This window comes from Bos indicus x Bos taurus, chromosome 2 (assembly GCF_003369695.1).
Source record: "Bos indicus x Bos taurus breed Angus x Brahman F1 hybrid chromosome 2, Bos_hybrid_MaternalHap_v2.0, whole genome shotgun sequence".
NCBI classification, from domain to species: domain Eukaryota; kingdom Metazoa; phylum Chordata; class Mammalia; order Artiodactyla; family Bovidae; genus Bos; species Bos indicus x Bos taurus.
In genome coordinates, this window is record NC_040077.1 from 1,493,422 (window position 1) to 1,512,103 (window position 18,682).

At 38.1% G+C, this 18,682-nt stretch overlaps 1 protein-coding gene across 2 annotated transcripts in view; it reads left to right on the forward strand.

Moving 5' to 3' along the window:
- ARHGEF4 (Rho guanine nucleotide exchange factor 4) overlaps positions 1 to 18,682 on the forward strand; it is a 328,336-nt gene that overhangs the window by 181,288 nt on the left and 128,366 nt on the right. For both annotated transcript variants that reach the window (XM_027554452.1, XM_027554456.1), the window contains exon 4: positions 17,808 to 17,934. In XM_027554452.1, the coding sequence (XP_027410253.1) occupies positions 17,808 to 17,934 (127 nt within the window). The remainder of the gene's footprint in view (positions 1 to 17,807; positions 17,935 to 18,682) is intronic.

An 18,682-nucleotide genomic window follows, 5' to 3' on the forward strand; every position in this document is an offset into this window, starting at 1 on the left:
TCTACTGTTGCATGCAAGTATTTAATTCTGATGTAATCCAGTTTATCTAGCTTGTCTTTTGTTGCTTGTGAATTTAGTGTAATGCCTAAGAATCCATTGCCAAATCCAAGATCATGAAAGCTTATTTTTATGCTTTCTTTTAAGAGCTTTTGTACCTTTTGCTCTTACATTTAAGATTTCTATTCATTTTGAATTAATTTTTGTGGTTTCTGTGAGGTAAGGTTACAACTTCAAACTTTTCCATGTGGATATCTTGTTGTCTTAGCACCATTTGTTGAACAGACTATTCTTTTCCTCATTAAATGATCTTGCTGCTACTGCTGCTAAGTTGCTTCAGTCGTGTCCGACTCTATACGACCCTGTAGATGGCAGCCCACCAGGCTCCCTCCACCCTGGGATTCTCCAGGCAAGAACACTGGAGTGGGTTGCCATTTCCTTCTCCAATGCATGAAAGTGAAAAGTGAAAGTGAAGTATCTCAGTCGTGTCTGACTCCTAGCAACCCCATGGACTGCAGCCTACCAGGCTCCTCTGTCCATGGGATTTTCCAGCCAGGAGTACTGGAGTGGGTTGCCATTGTCTTCTCCAAAATGATCTTGACACTCTTGTATAAAATCAAATGACCTTAGACATATAGGTTTATTCCCAGACTCTCAATTCTATTCTATTGATCCTTGTATCTGTCCTTTTGCCAGTATCACACTATTTACCATAACTTTCTATTAAGTTTTGAAGTTGGGATGTGTGAATCCTCTTTGTTATTTTTTAAGATTATGTTGCCTGTTTGCTGTCCCTTGCAATTCCAAATGAATCTTAAGGTCAATTGTTTCATTTATTGGGGGAAAAAAAATGAAGGTCATTGAGATTTTGGTAAGTTTAAATTGAATCTGTAGATTTCTCTGGAGAGTATTACCTTCTTATATATATATATATCAAATTTTCAAATCTATGAACACAGGGTGTTGTTTTATTTTTTAGGTATTATTTAGTTGCTTTTCACAATGTTTTATAATTTTCACTGTACAAGTCTTGCACATCCTTGGTTAAAATATTTCCTATGTATTTTATTCTTTTTATGATATTGTAAATAGAATTGCTTTCTTAATTTCACTTTGGTATTTGTTCATTGCTAGTGTATAGAAATACAATGGATATTTGTGTATTGATCTTGTACATGCAGATTTGCTGACTTTGTTTATTAACTCTGAGTATCTTTGTGTATTATTTAGAACTTTCTATATATAAGATTAAGATACAGACCCTATACATTTTTTAGAATTTATATCTTTGTATTTAATTTTCTTAGGGAGTTGTAAGCAGCATTGTGTTCTTAATTTTATTTTTCACAAGTTGATTCTTAGTATATTAAAATATTACTGACTTTCGTGTGTTTGTACTGTAGCCTGTGACCTTGAAGAATTCATTGATTGGTTCCAGAAAAATCTTTTGAAAGACTCCTTGGGATTTTCTATGTAAAGAGTACCATCTTCTATGGGTGGGGACAATTTTATTTTTCATTTCCTAATTTGCATTATTTTTTCCCATTGACTTATTGCAGTGGCTAGGAATTCCAATATTGTGTTGAATAAGAGTGGGAAAAGAGGATATCCCTGCCTTATTCCCTGTTGTAATAGAATAAATTTCCATTTTTTCACTCTTAAGTATGATGTTAGCTGTAGAACTTCTATAGAATTTTGTTGAGAAATTTCCTCTCTATTCCTAGTTTGCTGAGACTTTTTTTAAAATCATGAATGTGTTAACTTTTTAAAAAGCTTTTTCTGTGTCTACTGATGTGATCATTTTATACTTTTACCTTTAACCTCTTGATGTGGTAGATTATATTAATTTTTTTGTATGTTGAATCAGCCATCTCTACTTGGAATAAATCCCACTTGGTCATGTAGTATATATAGAATATATAATTTTTATAAAGTCTTGTATTAATTTGTTGATATTTCATCCAGATCTTCTGTATCTAAGCTCATAAGAAATATTGAGCTGGAGTTTTCACTTTTGTACTATTTTCCTATAGTTTGGGTATCAGGATAATATGAACCTCACAAAATGAGTTGGAAAGTACTTCTCTTTACCTGTATTCTTAAATAGATTGTTTAAAATTGGTTTTCTTTGCTCTGAATTCTACACTGATATTAATATGACCACTTCTTTTTTGGTTAATGTTTACACATGTCTTTTTTCATCTTTTTACTTCCAACCTGTCATTGATTTGAATTTCTTATAGGCAGCATTGTTGGATCTTTTTATTTTATCCATTCTGCTTATGTTTGTTTTTTAATTGGTATATTTTGACAGTTAACATGTGAAATAATTTTATTAGGGCCTAAGTCTGCCAATGTATTACCTGTTTTCTGTTTCTTCTGTTTCCCAATATTCTTTTCTGTGAGTTACATGAACAGTTTTTAGGATTCCATCATAATTTATTTGTAGTATTTTTGGATATATTGTTCTGTATGGTTTTCATACTGGTTGCTAGAAGAAAACGACCACCCCTCCAGTATCCTTGCCTGGAGAATTCCATGAACAGAGGAGCCTGCCGGGCTCCAGTCCATGGGGTCGCAAAGAATCGGACAAAACTGAGCGACTAACACTACTACATTAAAAGCATTATAAACGTACATAACCTATCACAGTCTACTGTTCTCAACATTTTACCACTTCCAATGACCTTTAGTAATCTTAGTTCCACTGAGGTTCATTTACCATCCCCACTGTGCTGTGCTTAGTGGCTCAGTCATGTCCAAATCTTTGCGACCCCATGGACTGTAGCCCACCAGGTTCCTCTGTCCATAGGGATTCTCCAGGCAAGAGTACTGGAGTGGGTTGCCATGCCCTCCTGCAAGATCTTCTCCAGGAGATTTTCCCAACCCCGGGATCGAACCCAGGTCTCCTGCATTGCAGGTGGATTCTTTACCACCTAACCACGAGGGTAGCCCATGAATACTAGAGTGGGTAGCCTATCCTTTCTCCAGAGAATCTTTTCAACCCAGAAATCAAACCAGGGTCTCCTGCATTGCAAGTGGATTTACCAGCTGAGTTACTCACTATTAAAATATAATTCTCTTGTGTTTTCTCTACATACATTTTTTTTTGAAGTACGATTGATTTAAGTCCAATATTATGTTAGCGTCAAGTACACAACACAGTGATTCAATGGTTTTATAGATTACACTCCATATTTAGTTATTATAAAGTAATGACTATATTTCTCTGTACTGTATAATATATCTTTGTTGCTTATTATTTTATACATAGTATTTTGGTACCTCTTAACCTTTTTTTCCCTCTTTCCCCTCCATTCATCCTCTCCCCACTGTTAACCACTGATGTGTTTTCTGTATCTTTGAGTTTTTTGTTTTAGATTCCATATCTAAGTGAAAATATACAGAATCTATCTTTCTCTTTCTGACTTATTTCACTAAGCATAATACCCTCCAGTCCCATCCCCATTGTTGCAAATGGCAAAATTTCATTATTTTTATGGCTATTATTCTGATATATATATTTACCACATCTTCTTTATTCATCTGTTGATGAATACTCAGTTTGCTTTCATACCTTGCCAATTTTAAACAGTACTGATATGAACATTGGGGTGCATATATTTTTTTGATTTTGTTTGTTTGTTTGTTTTCTTTAGATATACACCCAGTAGTGGAGTTGCTGGATCATAGGGTAGTTTTATTTTTAATTTTTTAAGGAACTTCTGAAAGGTTGTTGCTGACCCATGAAAAGACGCCAGGATTCTTGGCCTCTGGAAGAGAAGAACTCAATCTGGGGCCAGAGACAAGGCTTGATCACTCAGAGCTTTTGTGCAATACAGTTTTATTAAAGTATAAAAGGGATAGAGAAAGCATCTGACACAGACATCATAAGGGGGCAGAAAGAGTACCCCCTCACTAGTGTTAGCAGTGGAGTTATATACTTTTAATTAGTTTAAATAATTAAATTCTATAATTTTAATTAGTTATTGCAGTGAATAAAAAGTATGTCTGGAGGTTGTAAAGACCTTACTTAGACTCACTCCCATAATTTACATTTTAAGATAACAGGATTAGCCAGAAGGTTTTTTCCAGAGACTGTGCTCAAGCAGGATACATTATTGTTATATAATCCTAAGGAATATAGAGGAAAAACAAACGTTTGTCCTTTCCTCCTCCTTGAGAATTCCAGACCCCTCTCTCCTTGGGGACCCCTGGACATCCTATCCACCTACCTCGGAATTGACTCTGTCACTTCCGTGCGGTTTTCCACAATGACTGTACCAGTTTACATTGCCACCAAACCCGTATTACAGTGGCCTTTTCTCCACATCCTCACTGACATTTGTTATTTGCTGTCTTTTTGACAACAGCCATTCTGACAGATGTGAGGGAATATCTCACTGTGGTTTTTTAATTAATTTTTATTGGCGTATAGTTGATTTACAGTGTTGTGTTTATGCTGTGCAGACAAGTGAGTCAGTTATACATACACATGTATCCACTCTTTTTTAGATTCTGTTCCCAAGTAGGTCATTGCAGTGTATTTAGTAACGTTCCCTGTGCTATTCAGTAGGTTCTTATTAGCTCTCTGTTCTATATATGTGTTTGCTTATGCTCAGTCATGTCTGACTCTTTGTGACCCCATGGACTGTAGCCAACCAGGCTCCTGTGCCCATGGAGTTTTGCAGGCAAGAATACTGGAACGGATTTCCATTTCATATTGCAGGGGATTTTCCTGACCTAGGGATCAAATCCATTTCTCTTGCCCATTCTATATTAGTAGTGTGTATATATCAGTCCCAGTCTCCCCATTTATCCCTCTCTCTTCTTCCCCCTGATAACCACAAGATTGTTTTCTACACCTCTGACTCAACTTCTGTTTTGTAAATAGGCTCGTTCATACCATTTATTTAGATTCTATGTATAAGCAATATCATATGATACTTGTCTTTGTCTGACTTACTTCACACAGTATGGCAAGCTCTAGGTCCATCCATGTTGAAGCAAATGGCATTTTTTAGTTCTTTTATGGCTGAGTAATATTCCATTGTATATATGTACCACATCTTCTTTATGCATTCCTCAGCCGATGGACATTTAGGTTGCTTCCATGTCCTGGCTATTATAAATGGTGCCTCAGTAAACATTGGGGTGCATGTATCATTTTGAATTTTGATTTTCTCCAGATATATGCCCAGGAGTGGGATTGCTGGATCAGATACTGACAAAATGTGGTAAAATGTGGTCCACTGAAGAAGGGAATGGCAAACCGCTTCAGTATTCTTTCGTTGAGAACCCCATGAACAGCATGAAAATATAGGACACATAAAGAACTCCCCAGGTAGGTAGGCGCCCAGTATGCTACTGAAGATCAGTGGAGAAATAATCCAAAAAAATGAGGAGATGGAGCCAAAGCAAAAACAACACTCAGTGTGCATGTGACTGGTGATGGAAGCAAGGTCTGATGCTGTAAAGAGCAATATTGCATAGGAACCTGGAAAGTTAGGTCCATGAATCAAGGCAAATTGGAAGTGGTCAACCAGGAGATGGCAAGAGTGAACATCAACATTTCAGGAATCAGTGAACCAAAATGGACTGGAATGGATGAATTTAACTCAGATGACAATTATATCCACTACTGTTGGCAAGAATCCCTTAGAAGAAATGGAGTAGCCATCATAGTCAATAAGAGAGTCTGAGATGCATTACTTGGATTCAATCTCAAAAAGGACAGAATGATCTCTGTTTATTTCCAAGGCAAACCATTCACTATCACGGTAATCCAGGTCTATGTCCTGACAAATAATGCTGAAGAAGCTGAAGTTGAATGGTTCTATGAAGACCTACAAGATCTTCTAGAACTAACACCCAAAAAAGATGTCTTTTTCATTATAGGGCACTGGAATGCAAAAGTAGGAAGTCAAGAAACACCTGGAGTAACAGGCAAATTTGGCCTTGGAGTACAGAATGTAGCAGAGCAAAGGCTAATAGAGTTTTGCCAAGAGAACACACTGGTCATAGCAAACATTCTCTTCCAACAAGACAAGAGAAGACTTTACACATGGACATCACCAGATAGTCAACACTGAAATCAGATTGATTATATTCTTTGCAGTCAAAGATGGAGAAACTCTATACAGTCAGCAAAAACAAGCCCGGGAGCTGACTGTGGCTCAGATCATGAACTCCTTATTGCCAAATTCAGACTTATATTGAAAAAGTAGGGAAAACCACTAGACCATTCAGGTATGACCATACAGTGGAAGTGAGAAATAGATTTAAGGGACAAGATCTGATAGAAAGAGTACCTGATGAACTATGGATGGAGGTTCCTGACATTGTACAGGAGACAGGGAGCAAGACCATCCCAAGAAAAAGAAATGCAAAAAAGCAAAATGTTTGTCTGCAGAGGCCTTACAAATAGCTGTGAAAAGAAGAGAAGCAAAAAGCAAAGGATAAAAGGAAAGATATAAGCATCTGAATGCAGAGTTCCAAAGAATAGCAAGGAGAGATAAGAAAGCCTTCTTCAGTGATCAGTGCAGAGAATTAAAGGAAAACAATAGAATGGGAAAGACTAGAGATCTCTTTAAGAAATTTAGAGATACCAAGGGAACATTTCATGCAAAGATGGGCTCAATAAAGGAAAGAAATGGTATGTACCTAACAGAAGCAGAGGATATTAAGAAGAGGTGGCAAGAATATTCAGTTGAACTATACAAAAAAGATCTTCACGACTCAGATAATCATGATGGTGTGATCACTCACCAAGAGCCAGACATCCTGGAATGCAAATTCAAGTGGGCCTTAGGAAGCATCACTACCAACAAAGCTAGTGGAGGTGATGGAATTCCAGCTGAGCTATTTCAAATCCTAAGAGATGATGCTGTGAAAGTGCTGCACTCAGTATGCCAGCAAATTTGGAAAACTCAGCAGTGGCCATAGGACTGGAAAAGGTCAGTTTTCATTCCAATCCCAAAGAAAGGCAATGCCAAAGATTGCTCAAACTACGGCACAATTGCACTCATCTCGCACGCTAGTGAAGTAATGCTCAAAATTCTCCAAGCCAAGCTTCAACAATAAGTGAACTGTGAACTTCCAGATGTTCAAGTTGGATTTAGAAAAGGCAGAAGAACCAGAGAGCAAATTGCCAACAAGTTAGATCATAGAAACAGCAAGAGAGTTCCAGGAAAATATCTGTTTCTGCGTTATTGACTATGCCAAAGCCTTTGACTGTGTGGATCACAATCAACTGTGGAAAATTCTTCAAGAGATGGGAATACCAGACCACCTGACCTGCCTCTTGAGAAATTTGTATGCAGATCAGGAAGCAACAATTAGAACTGGTTCCAAATAGGAAAAGGAGTACGTCAAGGCTGTATATTGTCACCCTGCTTATTTAACCTATATGCAGAGTACGTCATGAGAAATGCTGGGCTGGATGAAGCATAAGCTGGAATCAAGACTGCCAGGAGAAATATCAATAACCTCAGATACGCAGATCTCCCCTTGTGGCAGAAAGTGAAGAAGAACTAAAGAGTCTCTTGGTGAAAGTGAAAGAGGAGAGTGAAAAAGTTGGCTTAAAGCTCAACATTCAGAAAACTAAGATCACCGCATCTGGTCCCATCTCTTCATGGAAAATAGATGGAGAAACAGGGGAAACAGTAGCAGACGTTGTTTTCTGGGGTTCCAAAATCACTGCAGCTGGTGACTGTACCCATGAAATTAAAAGACGCTTACTCCTTGGAAAGAAAGTTATGACCAACCTAGATAGCATATTAAAAAGCAGAGACATTACTTTGTCAACTAAGGCCCATCTAGTTAAGGCTATGGTTTTTCCAGTAGTATGTATGGATGTGAGAGTTGGACTATAAAGAAAGCTGAGCACCAAATAATTGATGCTTTTGAATTGTGGTGTTGGGGAAGACTCTCGAGAGTTCCTTGAACTGCAAGGAAATCCAACCAATCCATCCTAAAGGAGATTAGTCCTGAATATTCATTGGAAGGACCGATGTTGAAGCTGAAACTCCAATACTTTGGCCACCTGATGTGAAAACTGACTCATTAGAAAAGACCCTGATTTGCGGAAAGTTGGAAGGTAGGAGGAGAAGGGGACGACAGAGGATGAGATGGTTTGATGGCATCACCGACTCAATGGGCATGAGTTTGAGTAAACTCTGGGTGTTGGTGATGGACAGGAAAGCCTGGTGTGCTGCAGTCCATGGGGACACAAAGAGTTGGACATGACTGAATGACTCAACTGAACTGATTTTTAGGTTTTTTTTTATGGTATCGCCATACTGTTGTCCATAGTGGCTGTACCCATTTATGTCCCACCAACAGTGTAGGAGGTCACTGTGGTTTTGAGTTACATTTCACTAGCAATTAGCCATGTTGAGCATATTTTCAGGTTCCTTTTGGTCATCTATATGTCATCTTTGGCAAAATGGTTATTCAGGTCCTCTGCCCTTTTTTTAATTGGGTGTTTTGGAGTTTTTTGATACGGAGTTATATGAGATATTTATATTTCTTATATAAACTGCTTATCAGACATATCATCTGGAAACATTTTCTCCCATTCATTGTTTTATTGGTTTCCTTCACTGTGCAAAAGCTTCTAAGTTTGATGAGGTTCCATTTGCTTATTTTGGCTTCCCTGATGGTTTGTGGGTAAAGTATCCACCTGCAATGCAGGAGACAGAGGAGACGCAGATTCAATCCCTAGGTCAGGAAGATCCCCTCAAGTAGCAAATGGCAACATACTTCAGTATTTTTGCCTGGAAAGCTTCATGGACAGAGGAGCCCGGTGGGCTACATCCATGAGGTTGCAAAGAATCAGACATGACTGAGGATTCATACACCCACAGATTCTTGCCTGAGGAGACAAATTATATATATATATATAAATTTTCAGTTCAGTCACTCAGTCATTCATTCATGTCTGACTCTTTGTGACCCCATGGACTGCAGCATGCCAGGCTTCTTGCCCATCACCACTTCCTAGAGCTCACTCAAACTCATGTCCATCAAGATGGTGATGCCATCCAACCATCTCAACCTCTGTCATCCCCTTCTCCTGCAGCCTTCAATCTTTTCCAGTGTCAGGGTCTTTTCCAATGAGCCAGTTCTTTGTATCAGGTGGCCAAAGCATTGGAGCTTCAGCAACAGTCCTTCCAATGAATACTCAGGACTGATTTACTTTAGGATTGACTGGTTTGATCTCCTAGCACTCCAAGGGACTCTCAAGAGTGTTATCCAACATCACAGTTCAAAAGTATCAATTTTTCGGTACTCAGCTTTCTTTACAGTCCAACTCTCACATCCATACATGACTACTGGAAAAACTGAAAAAGCTTTGACTAGATGAACCTTTGTCAGTAAAGTAATACCTCTACTTTTTGCTGTCTAGATTTGTCAGAGCTCTTCTTCCAAGAAGCAGGTGTATTTTAATTTCATGGCTACAGTCACCATCTGCAATGATTTTGGAGCCCATTAAAATAAAGTCTGTCACTATTTCCATTATTTCCTGATCTATTTGCCATGAAGTGATGGGACCAGATATCATGATCTTAATTTTTTGAATGCTGAGTTTTAAGCCAGCTTTTTCACTCTCCTGTTTCACTTTTATCAAGAGGCTCTTCAGTCCTTCTTCACTTTCTACCATTAGGGCAGTGTCATCTGCATATCTGAGGTTATTGATATTTCTCCCAGAAATCTTGATTCCATCTTGTGCTTCATCCAGCCCATCATTTCACATGATGTGCTCTGCATAGAAGTTAAATAAGCAGGGTGACAATATACAGCTTTAACGTACTCCTGTCCTGATCTGGAACCAGTCTATTGTTCCATATCCAGTTCTAACTGTTGTTTCTTGACCTGCATACATATTTCTCAGGAGACAGATAAGGTGGTCTGGTATTCCCATCTCTTAAAGAATTTTCCAGTTTGTTGTGATCCACACAGTCAAAGGCTTTGGCATAGTCAATAAAGCAGGAATAGATTTTTTTCTGGAACTCCCTTGCTTTTTCTATGATCTAACATGTTGGCAATTTGCTCTCTGGTTCCTCTGCCTTTTCTAAATCCAGCTTGGAATCCATCTGGAAGTTCTTGGTTCACGTACTGTTGAAGCCTCACTTGGAGAATTTTCAGCATTACTTTGCTATTGGTGAGATGAGTGCAATTGTGCAGTAGTTTGAACATTTTTTGGCATTGCCTTTCTTTGGGATTGGAATGAAAACTGACCTTTTCCAGTCCTATGGCCACTGCTGAATTTTCCAAATTTGCTGGCATACTGAGTGCAGCACTTTCACAGCATCATCTTTTAGGATTTGAAATAGCTCAGCTGGAATTCCATCACCTCCACTAGCTTTGTTGGTAGTGATGCTTCCTAAGGCCCACTTGACTTCATATTCCAGGATGTCTGGCTCTAGGTGAGTGATCATACCATTGTGGTTATCTGGGTCATTAAGATCTTTTTTGGATACTTCTGTGTATTCTTGCCATAGCTTCTTAATATCTTCAGCTTCTGTTAGGTTCATACCGTTTCTGTCCTTTGTTGTGCCCATCTTTGCATGAAATGTTCCCTTGATATCTCTAATTTTCTTGTGAGATCTCTAGTCTTTACCATTCTTGTTAAGGCCTATGTCAAAGAGTATACTGTCTGCATTTTCTTCTAGGAGTTTTATACTTTCTGATCTTATATATAGGTCTTTATCCATTTTGAGTTTATACTTTATATGATGTGAGAAAATGTTCTGATCTCATTCTTTTACATGTAGCTGTCCAGTTTTCCTAGCAGTGCTTGTTGAAGAGACTTTTTCTCCATTGCATATTCTTACCTCTTTTGTCATAGACTAATTGACCATATGTACATGGGTTTATTTGTGGGCTCTCTGTGATATTTCATTGATCCACATGTCTGTTTTTGTCAATACCATGCTGCTTTTTTTTTTTTTTTTTACTGTAGCTTTGAAGATTAGTATGAAGTCAGACAGCATAATACTTCGAACTGTGTTCTTTTCTGTCAATATCGATTTGTCTATTTGGGGACATTTGTGGTTCCATACAAATTTAGGATTATTTATTCATTTTTATTCTGTGAAAAATGTTATGGGTATTTTGATAGGCATTGCATTAAGTCTTCAGACTCCTTTGGGTAGTATAGATATTTTAACAATATTACTTCTTCCAGTAATTATATATATATATATATATATATATATATATATATATATATATATGATGCCTTTCCATATATTTGTATCATCTCCAATTTCTTTCATCAATGTCTTATAGTTTTCAAAATATATGTCTTTATTCTCCTTAGTAAATTTATTCTTAGACATTTTATTCCTTTGATGCAATTGTAAATGGTAGTGTTTTCTTGCTTCTCTTTTTCATAGTTAATTATTAGCATATAATAGAAAAGGAGTGAATTTCTGTATATTAATCTTATACCCTGCATCTTTATTGAATTCATCTATTCTAAAAGTTTTTTGGTGGAGATTTTAAAGTTTTCTATATATAATATCATGTCATCTGCAAATATGACAGTTTTACTTCTTTCCTTCTAATTTTGGTGCTTTTTTTTCTTATCTGTTTGCTATAGCTAGGACTTCCTGTACTGTGGTAAGTGAAAATGGTGAGAGTGGGCATTCTTGTCTTATTCTTGATCCTGAAGGAAAAGATTTCAGGTTTTCCCCATTCAGTATGATGTCAGGTGTGTTTGTCATAAATGGCCTTTATTATCTCAAGAAATGTACCTCTATACCAACTTTGATAATTTTTTATCATGAATGGATACTGAATTTTTGTTAATGCTTTTTCTCCATCTATTGGGAGATCATGTGACTTTTATAGTTTGTTTTTTCTTATAGCCTTGTTTGTACAGGAGGCTTTCTGCCAATTTCCAGTTAGTTTTCAGTGGCAATTGTTGCACATGTAGAGGTATTTTTGTGTTTGTGGGGGTAGATGAGCTCTACTTCCTCCTACTCTGCCATGTTGATCAATTCCCTTATCCTTCATTTTATTAACATGGTGTGTAACATTGGTTGATTTGTAGATATTGAATCACCCAGCATCCCTGGGATAAATCCCACTTGATCATGGTGTATCAATATGATCCTTTGTTATGTACTTTGAATTTAGTTTGCTAATATTCTGTTGAGGATTCTTCCATCTGTGTTCATCAGAGATGCTGGTCTGTAATTTCCAATTTTTATAGTGTCTTTGTCTGGTTTTGGTATCAGTGTAATTCTGGCCTCATAGAATGAGTTTGGGAATGTTTTATCCTCTTCAATATTTTAGAATAGTTTGAGGAGAAAGCAATCTTGAGAAAGAAGAATGGAACTGGAGGAATCAACCTGACTTCAGGCCCTACTACAAAGCCACAGTCATCAAGACAGTATGGTACTGGCACAAAGACAGAAATATAGATCAATGGAACAAAATAGAAAGCCCAGAGATAAACCCGTGCACCTATGGACACCTTATCTTTGACAAAGGAGGCAAGAATATACAATGGATTAAAGACAATCTCTTTAACAAGTAGTGTGGGAAAACTGGTCAACCACTTGTAAAAGAATGAAACTAGAACACTTTCTAACACCATACACAAAACTAAACTCAAAATGGATTAAAGATCTAAATGTAAGACCAGAAACTATAAAACTCCTAGAGGAGAACATAGGCAAAACACTCTCCGACATAAATCACAGCAGGTTCCTCTATGACTCACCTCCCAGAATATTGGAAATAAAAGCAAAAATAAACAAACGGGACCTAATGAAACTTAAAAGCTTCTGCAAAACAAAGGAAACTCTAAGCAAGGTGAAAAGACAGCCTTCAGAATGGGAGAAAATAATAGCAAATGAAACAACTGACAAAGAACTAATCTCAAAAATATACAAGCAACTCCTGCAGCTCAAATGCAGAAAAATAAACGACCCAATCAAAAAATGGACCAAAGAACTAAACAGACATTTCTCCAAAGAAGACATACAGATGGCTAACAAACATATGAAAAGATGCTCAACATCACTCATTATCAGAGAAATGCAAATCGAAACCACAGTGAGGTACCATTTCACGCCAGTCAGAATGGCTGCGATCCAAAAGTCTACAAGCAATAAATGCTGGAGAGGGTGTGGAGAAAAGGGAACCCTCTTACACTGTTGGTGGGAATGCAAACTAGTACAGCCACTAGTACAGTTAAAAAACTGGAAATAGAACTGCCATATGACCCAGCAATCCCACTGCTAGGCATACACACTGAAGAAACCAGAATTGAAAGAGACACGTGTACCCCAATGTTCATCGCAGCACTGTTTATAATAGCCAGGACATGGAAGCAACCTAGATGTCCATCAGCAGATGAATGGATAAGAAAGCTGTGGTACATATACACAATGGAGTATTAACTCAGCTATTAAAAAGAATACATTTGAATCAGTTCTAATGAGGTGGATGAAACTGGAGCCTATTATACAGAGTGAAGTAAGCCAGAAAGAAAAGCACCAATACAGTATACTAATGCATATATATGGAATTTAGAAAGATGGTAACAATAACCCTGTATGTGAGACAGCAAAAGAGAAACAGGTGTATAGCACAGTCTTTTGGACTCTGTGGGAGAGGGCAAGGGGGGGATGATTTGGGAGAATGGCACTGAAACATGTATAATATCATATATGAAAAAAATCGCCAGTCTAGGTTAGATGCATGATACAGGATGCTCGGGGCTGGTGCACTGGGATGACCCAGAGGGATGGTATGGGGAGGGAGATGAGAGGGGGGTTCAGGATGGGGAACACATGTACACTCATGGCGGATTCATATTGATGTATGGCAAAACCAATACAATATTGTAAAGTAATTAGCCTCCAATTAAAATAAATAAATTTATATTAAAAAAAAAGAATAGTTTGAGGATAGATATTAAGTCTTCTTTAGATGTTGAAGCTGAAACTCCAATACTTTGGCCACCTGATGCAAAGAGCTGACTCATTTGAAAAGACCCTGATGCTGGGAAAGATTGAAGGCGGGTAGAGAAGGTGATGACAGAGAATGAGATGGTATCACCAACTCAATGGACATGAGTTTGAGTGAACTCCAGGAGTTGGTGATGGACAGGGAGGCCTAGCGTGCTGCAGTCCATGGGGTCGCAGAGTTGGACACGACTGAGCGACTGAACTGAACTGAAATGTTTGGTAGAATTTCCCAATGGCTTGGCAAATAAAGATTCTGCCTGCAATACAGGAGACACAAGGGGTGCAAGTTCAATCCCTGGGTCGGGAAGATCCCTTGGAGGAAGGAATGGCAACCCACTCCAGTATTCTTGCCTGAAAATTCCCATGTACAGAGAAGCCTGGGGGGCTACAGTCCAAAGGGTTGCAAAGAGTTGGACATGACTGAATGACTAAGCACACACACAGAATTCTCCTGTGAAGCCTTCTAGCTTTGGACTTTTGTTTGTTGGGAGTTTTTGACTACCAATTCAGTTTCAATACAAATAATCTAGTCTGTTGAGATTATCTGTTTCTTCTTGATTCAATCTATGAAGATTATATGTTTCTAGGAATTTATCCATTCCTTCTAGGTTGTCCAGTTTGTTGGTATGTAACTGTTCACAGTATTCTCTTATGACAAGTTGCAACTTGTCATCTTTAATTTCCAAGTTAGTGTATTTGGATCCTCTTTTTTTCTTTTTTAAAATATCTATCTATCTATTTATTTTTATTGTGCCAGGTCTTAGTTCTGGCATATGGATCTTTAGTTGTGGCATGTGGGACCTAGTTCCCTGACCAGGGATTAAACCCAAACTCCCTTCATGGGGAACACAGAGTCGTAGCCACTGGCCACTAGGGAAGGCCCCTCTCTTTCTCTTAATGAGCCTGGCTAAAGGCTTATCAATTTCATTTAGCTTTTTTAAAAACCAGCTCTTTTCATTAGTCTTTTCTATTGTGGGTTTTTTTTTTTTAATTTAAATTTATTTATTTTAATTAGAGGCTAATTATTTTACAATGTTGTATTGGTTTTTTTAAATCTCTACTCTGATCTTTATTATTTCTATCCTTCTGCTGACTTTGGATTTTGTTCTTATATTTCTAATTCCTTTACATGGTAGGTTTGGTTATCTATTTCTCTTGTTTCTTGAGGTAAGGCTGTATTGATATAAACTTCCCTCTTGGGAACAGCTTGTGCTGCTTCCCATAGCCTTTGGAAAGTTGTGTTTTTTAATTTTCATTTGTCTCAGGGTGTTTTCTGATTTCCTCTTTCATTTTTTTGGTTGACTTATTGGAGTTTTAGTACCATGTTTCTTAGTCTCTACATATTTGCATTTTTCCCACTTTTCTTCCTGTAATAGGTTTCTAGTTTCATAGCATTGTTATCTGAAAGGATACTTGGTGTCATTTCTGTCCTCTAATGTGCTGAGACTTGTTTTGTGGACCAGCATGAGAACATTACATGTGCATGTGAAAAGCATGTGTTTTTCTGTTTTTGAATGAAGTCCAGTTGGTCTAATGTGTTATTTAATGTCACTGTTTCCTTGTTGATTTTCTGCTTGATGGTGTGTCCATTGATGTGAGGTGTTAAAGTTTCCCACTGTTATTGTATTGCTGTCAATTTGTTTCCTTTGTGTCTGTTATACAGTGCACTGTTGTTAGCTGTAGTTACCATGCTGCACCTTACAGGACTTATTTTATAACTGGACGCTTGTATCTTTTGGCTCCCTCATCCAGTTTGCCTACCACCTACTCCCTGCCTTTGGCTATTTTGTCTCTATTAGCTTGACTTTCTTTTCTAAGATTTCACATATTCAATACAAGTAAGATCATACAGTCTTTTTTTTTTTCTTGTTTGATTTATTTCACTTAGCATAATGCACTCAAGGTCCACCCATATAAAATTTTAATTTTAGCTATTTTCTCTTTCAGGTCTAATGTTTCCATTGTATTCTATTTTGTATCTATTTTCCTGCCATTATTTTCAATTCATTTCAAGAGTGTTCACATGCACTTCTTAGCGCACAGTTATATGAGCTTCTTTAAAATCTTTTATAATTCCAACACTGTGTCATCTTGGTGCTGGGCTCTGTTGATTGTCTTCCCCTTATAAGCTATTGACATTTTCATAGTTCTCTGTATATCAAATAATTCTGGGTTGTATCTTGGACATTTTGAATATTACATTATGAGCCTTAGTTTCTATGAAGAAGAATAATTAAGTTTTTCAAGTAACTGATCCAGTTTAGGGTAAAAGTTCTTACTGCCCTGCAGGAGCTCTATTTGTTATGTCAGTTAAAATTTTCAAGGTGTTTTCAGTGTTATTTCGATAATGTGGATCACTCTTTGGCTAGTCTGAGACTTATAAAATGGTCCACTCCATAATTTCGTTCTCAAATTTTGGTTCTCAGTGACTTTAGTATTCTATTTAGGGTTAGATCCACACAAGCACGGTTTGGGTATAAGTCCAGGAGATCATAAACAACTTTATGGTATCATTTCTTGATCTTTTTCCTTTCTGTATTCTTCCAGACACTTCTTGGCTTCCAGGAGCCCCCCTTTGCCTGCATTTTTGCCTGCATTTAGTGGCTTTCATTTTCCCAGTCTGCCTTATGCTTCCTGTAACTGTGTCTGCCTCTGGAGCCAAGTGGCAGGAGAGCAAAGTGGGAAAAAAGGAATAGGGCTTCTTCCCACATGCTCTTGGGGCCACATTTCTCCTGGTCATAAAGAATCCCCTTCCTCAGAATTTTAGGGGCCTTCCTGGCCATCACTGCCATACGTACTGATATAATAAGATTTCCTGGGAGTCTAGGGTGGAAGTAAATGATAACATAGAAGATTTCCCCATTTATTCATATCCTCAGGGTCCCTTTCCCCTTTCTGCAGACTAGAGAAGACTTTTTGGAGTACGTTTGGTCCATACTCAGTCTTAAGCTGCTATTGAGGTCAAGAACCACAAACAAAAAAAGGTAACTCACCACAGGATTAGCTTAGTTTCAAATACTGGCTTTCTACTCCAACCCACATGCTATTATTTATTTATAGCCCTTGGGAAACTGACTTATACATCCTCCCAATGTTATTAGTTGCATTCAAAATGAGGAGATGGAATGAAGTATTGTACTCCCTAATCCTTGTTTCTATATTTATGTTTCCATAAATCACTAAGAGAATTTTCTAAGCACTGTTTGCTTACTTTGTGTGGAATACAAAAGAAAATGGAACATTTATATGATTAATACCCAAATTTTAAGTAAATTTGATAACTTTATAAAGTAGACAAAATCTGGAGGGACCAAGTGTATTTCTGGATAATGGGATGATAAAGAAAGGGACAATATTCTTGCTCTACCAAGCCCCCATGCAATACTGGTCCTTACTGTCTGAAGGGTAGAGCTCTGAGGTGTAAGAGTCTTCATGGGTTGCATTTTAATTAGCACCCCTGCAAGAATATAGCTAAAACAAAGTCTTGCTTTGGAGAAATGTCAGGCTGTGTGGGCTGACCAGCTGGTATAATTTGGGGTTTGGAGACCTGCTGACAGTCCTCATTTCACATTGTTGAATGACAACCTGTTCTGCCATGGTTGCCACATATGGCTGTACAGATTGCAGACTACTGATTCCAAGAGAAACTTTTCTTTTATCATGGATTTTGACGTGAATGGCACTTCCCTGAGCTGTGTGCATTTTGGCTGCTTGCTCTGCTCACAGCAAAGTCCTGGGCAATTAGGAAAATCAGAATGTGGCAATGACAGCATGCTCTCTCTTTTTTTCATTTACTCTCTGCCTCTTTTCCTTTTCTCCCAGTGTTGGAGGAAGATGATCATTACCTCTCCAAAGTCTTTGAACCTCCCTGGAAGAAGCCATCCATTCTCGCAGAGTGCCCCGACAGGATTGAACCACATGGGCTGGCCAGAGCCCACACCTGACATTGGTGAGTTATATGAATCTCTCTTCTTTTTCACACTCCAGTGTCCTGACAAAAAGAACAAGATGTGAAAGCATGTTGTTGACAGCTGTGTTTGCTTGTCTGGCATAAGTAACTTGAGTGTGAGAAATAGATCACTGTCTTTAACACTTTCAATTAGGAAGAGGTCCCTAGTACCCATATAAAGGAATTCTTGGCTTGAGGAAGATTTCGTTATTGAATTCCTAGACCTGGCTCCATTCATTTATTTTGAGCAGAACTACTGACCATTCCTTGAGACTTATAAAAGGGTATAACTTACAGAAGAAATAATTACAGAGAGAGTTGTCTAATCCAGGGACGAGGCTTGGGTGTTTCCCCTTCTCGGGGACAAGGCTCTTGAATTTTGTGGCAGTCTTTCTGAGTCCCTTTTCCAAGTGAAGTGAAAGTCGCTCGGTCGTGTCCAACTCTTTGCAACCCCATGGACTGTAGCCCGCCAGGCTCCTTTGTCCTTGGAATTCTCCAGGCAAGAATACTGGAGTGGGTTGCCATGCCCTTCTCCAGGGGATCTTTCCAACCCAGGAATGGAACCCAGGTCTCCTGCATTGTTGGCAGATTCTTTACCAACTGCCCTTTCCCAAAAACTATGGCAAAAGCATCATATCATCATATCACATATTTGTCCATAAAAGGGCTGATTTTTGTGCCAGAAGGAAACTGGGCCCCAGTGAGAGCCAGGAGTTGGTGATGGACAGGGAGGCTTTGTGTGCTGCAG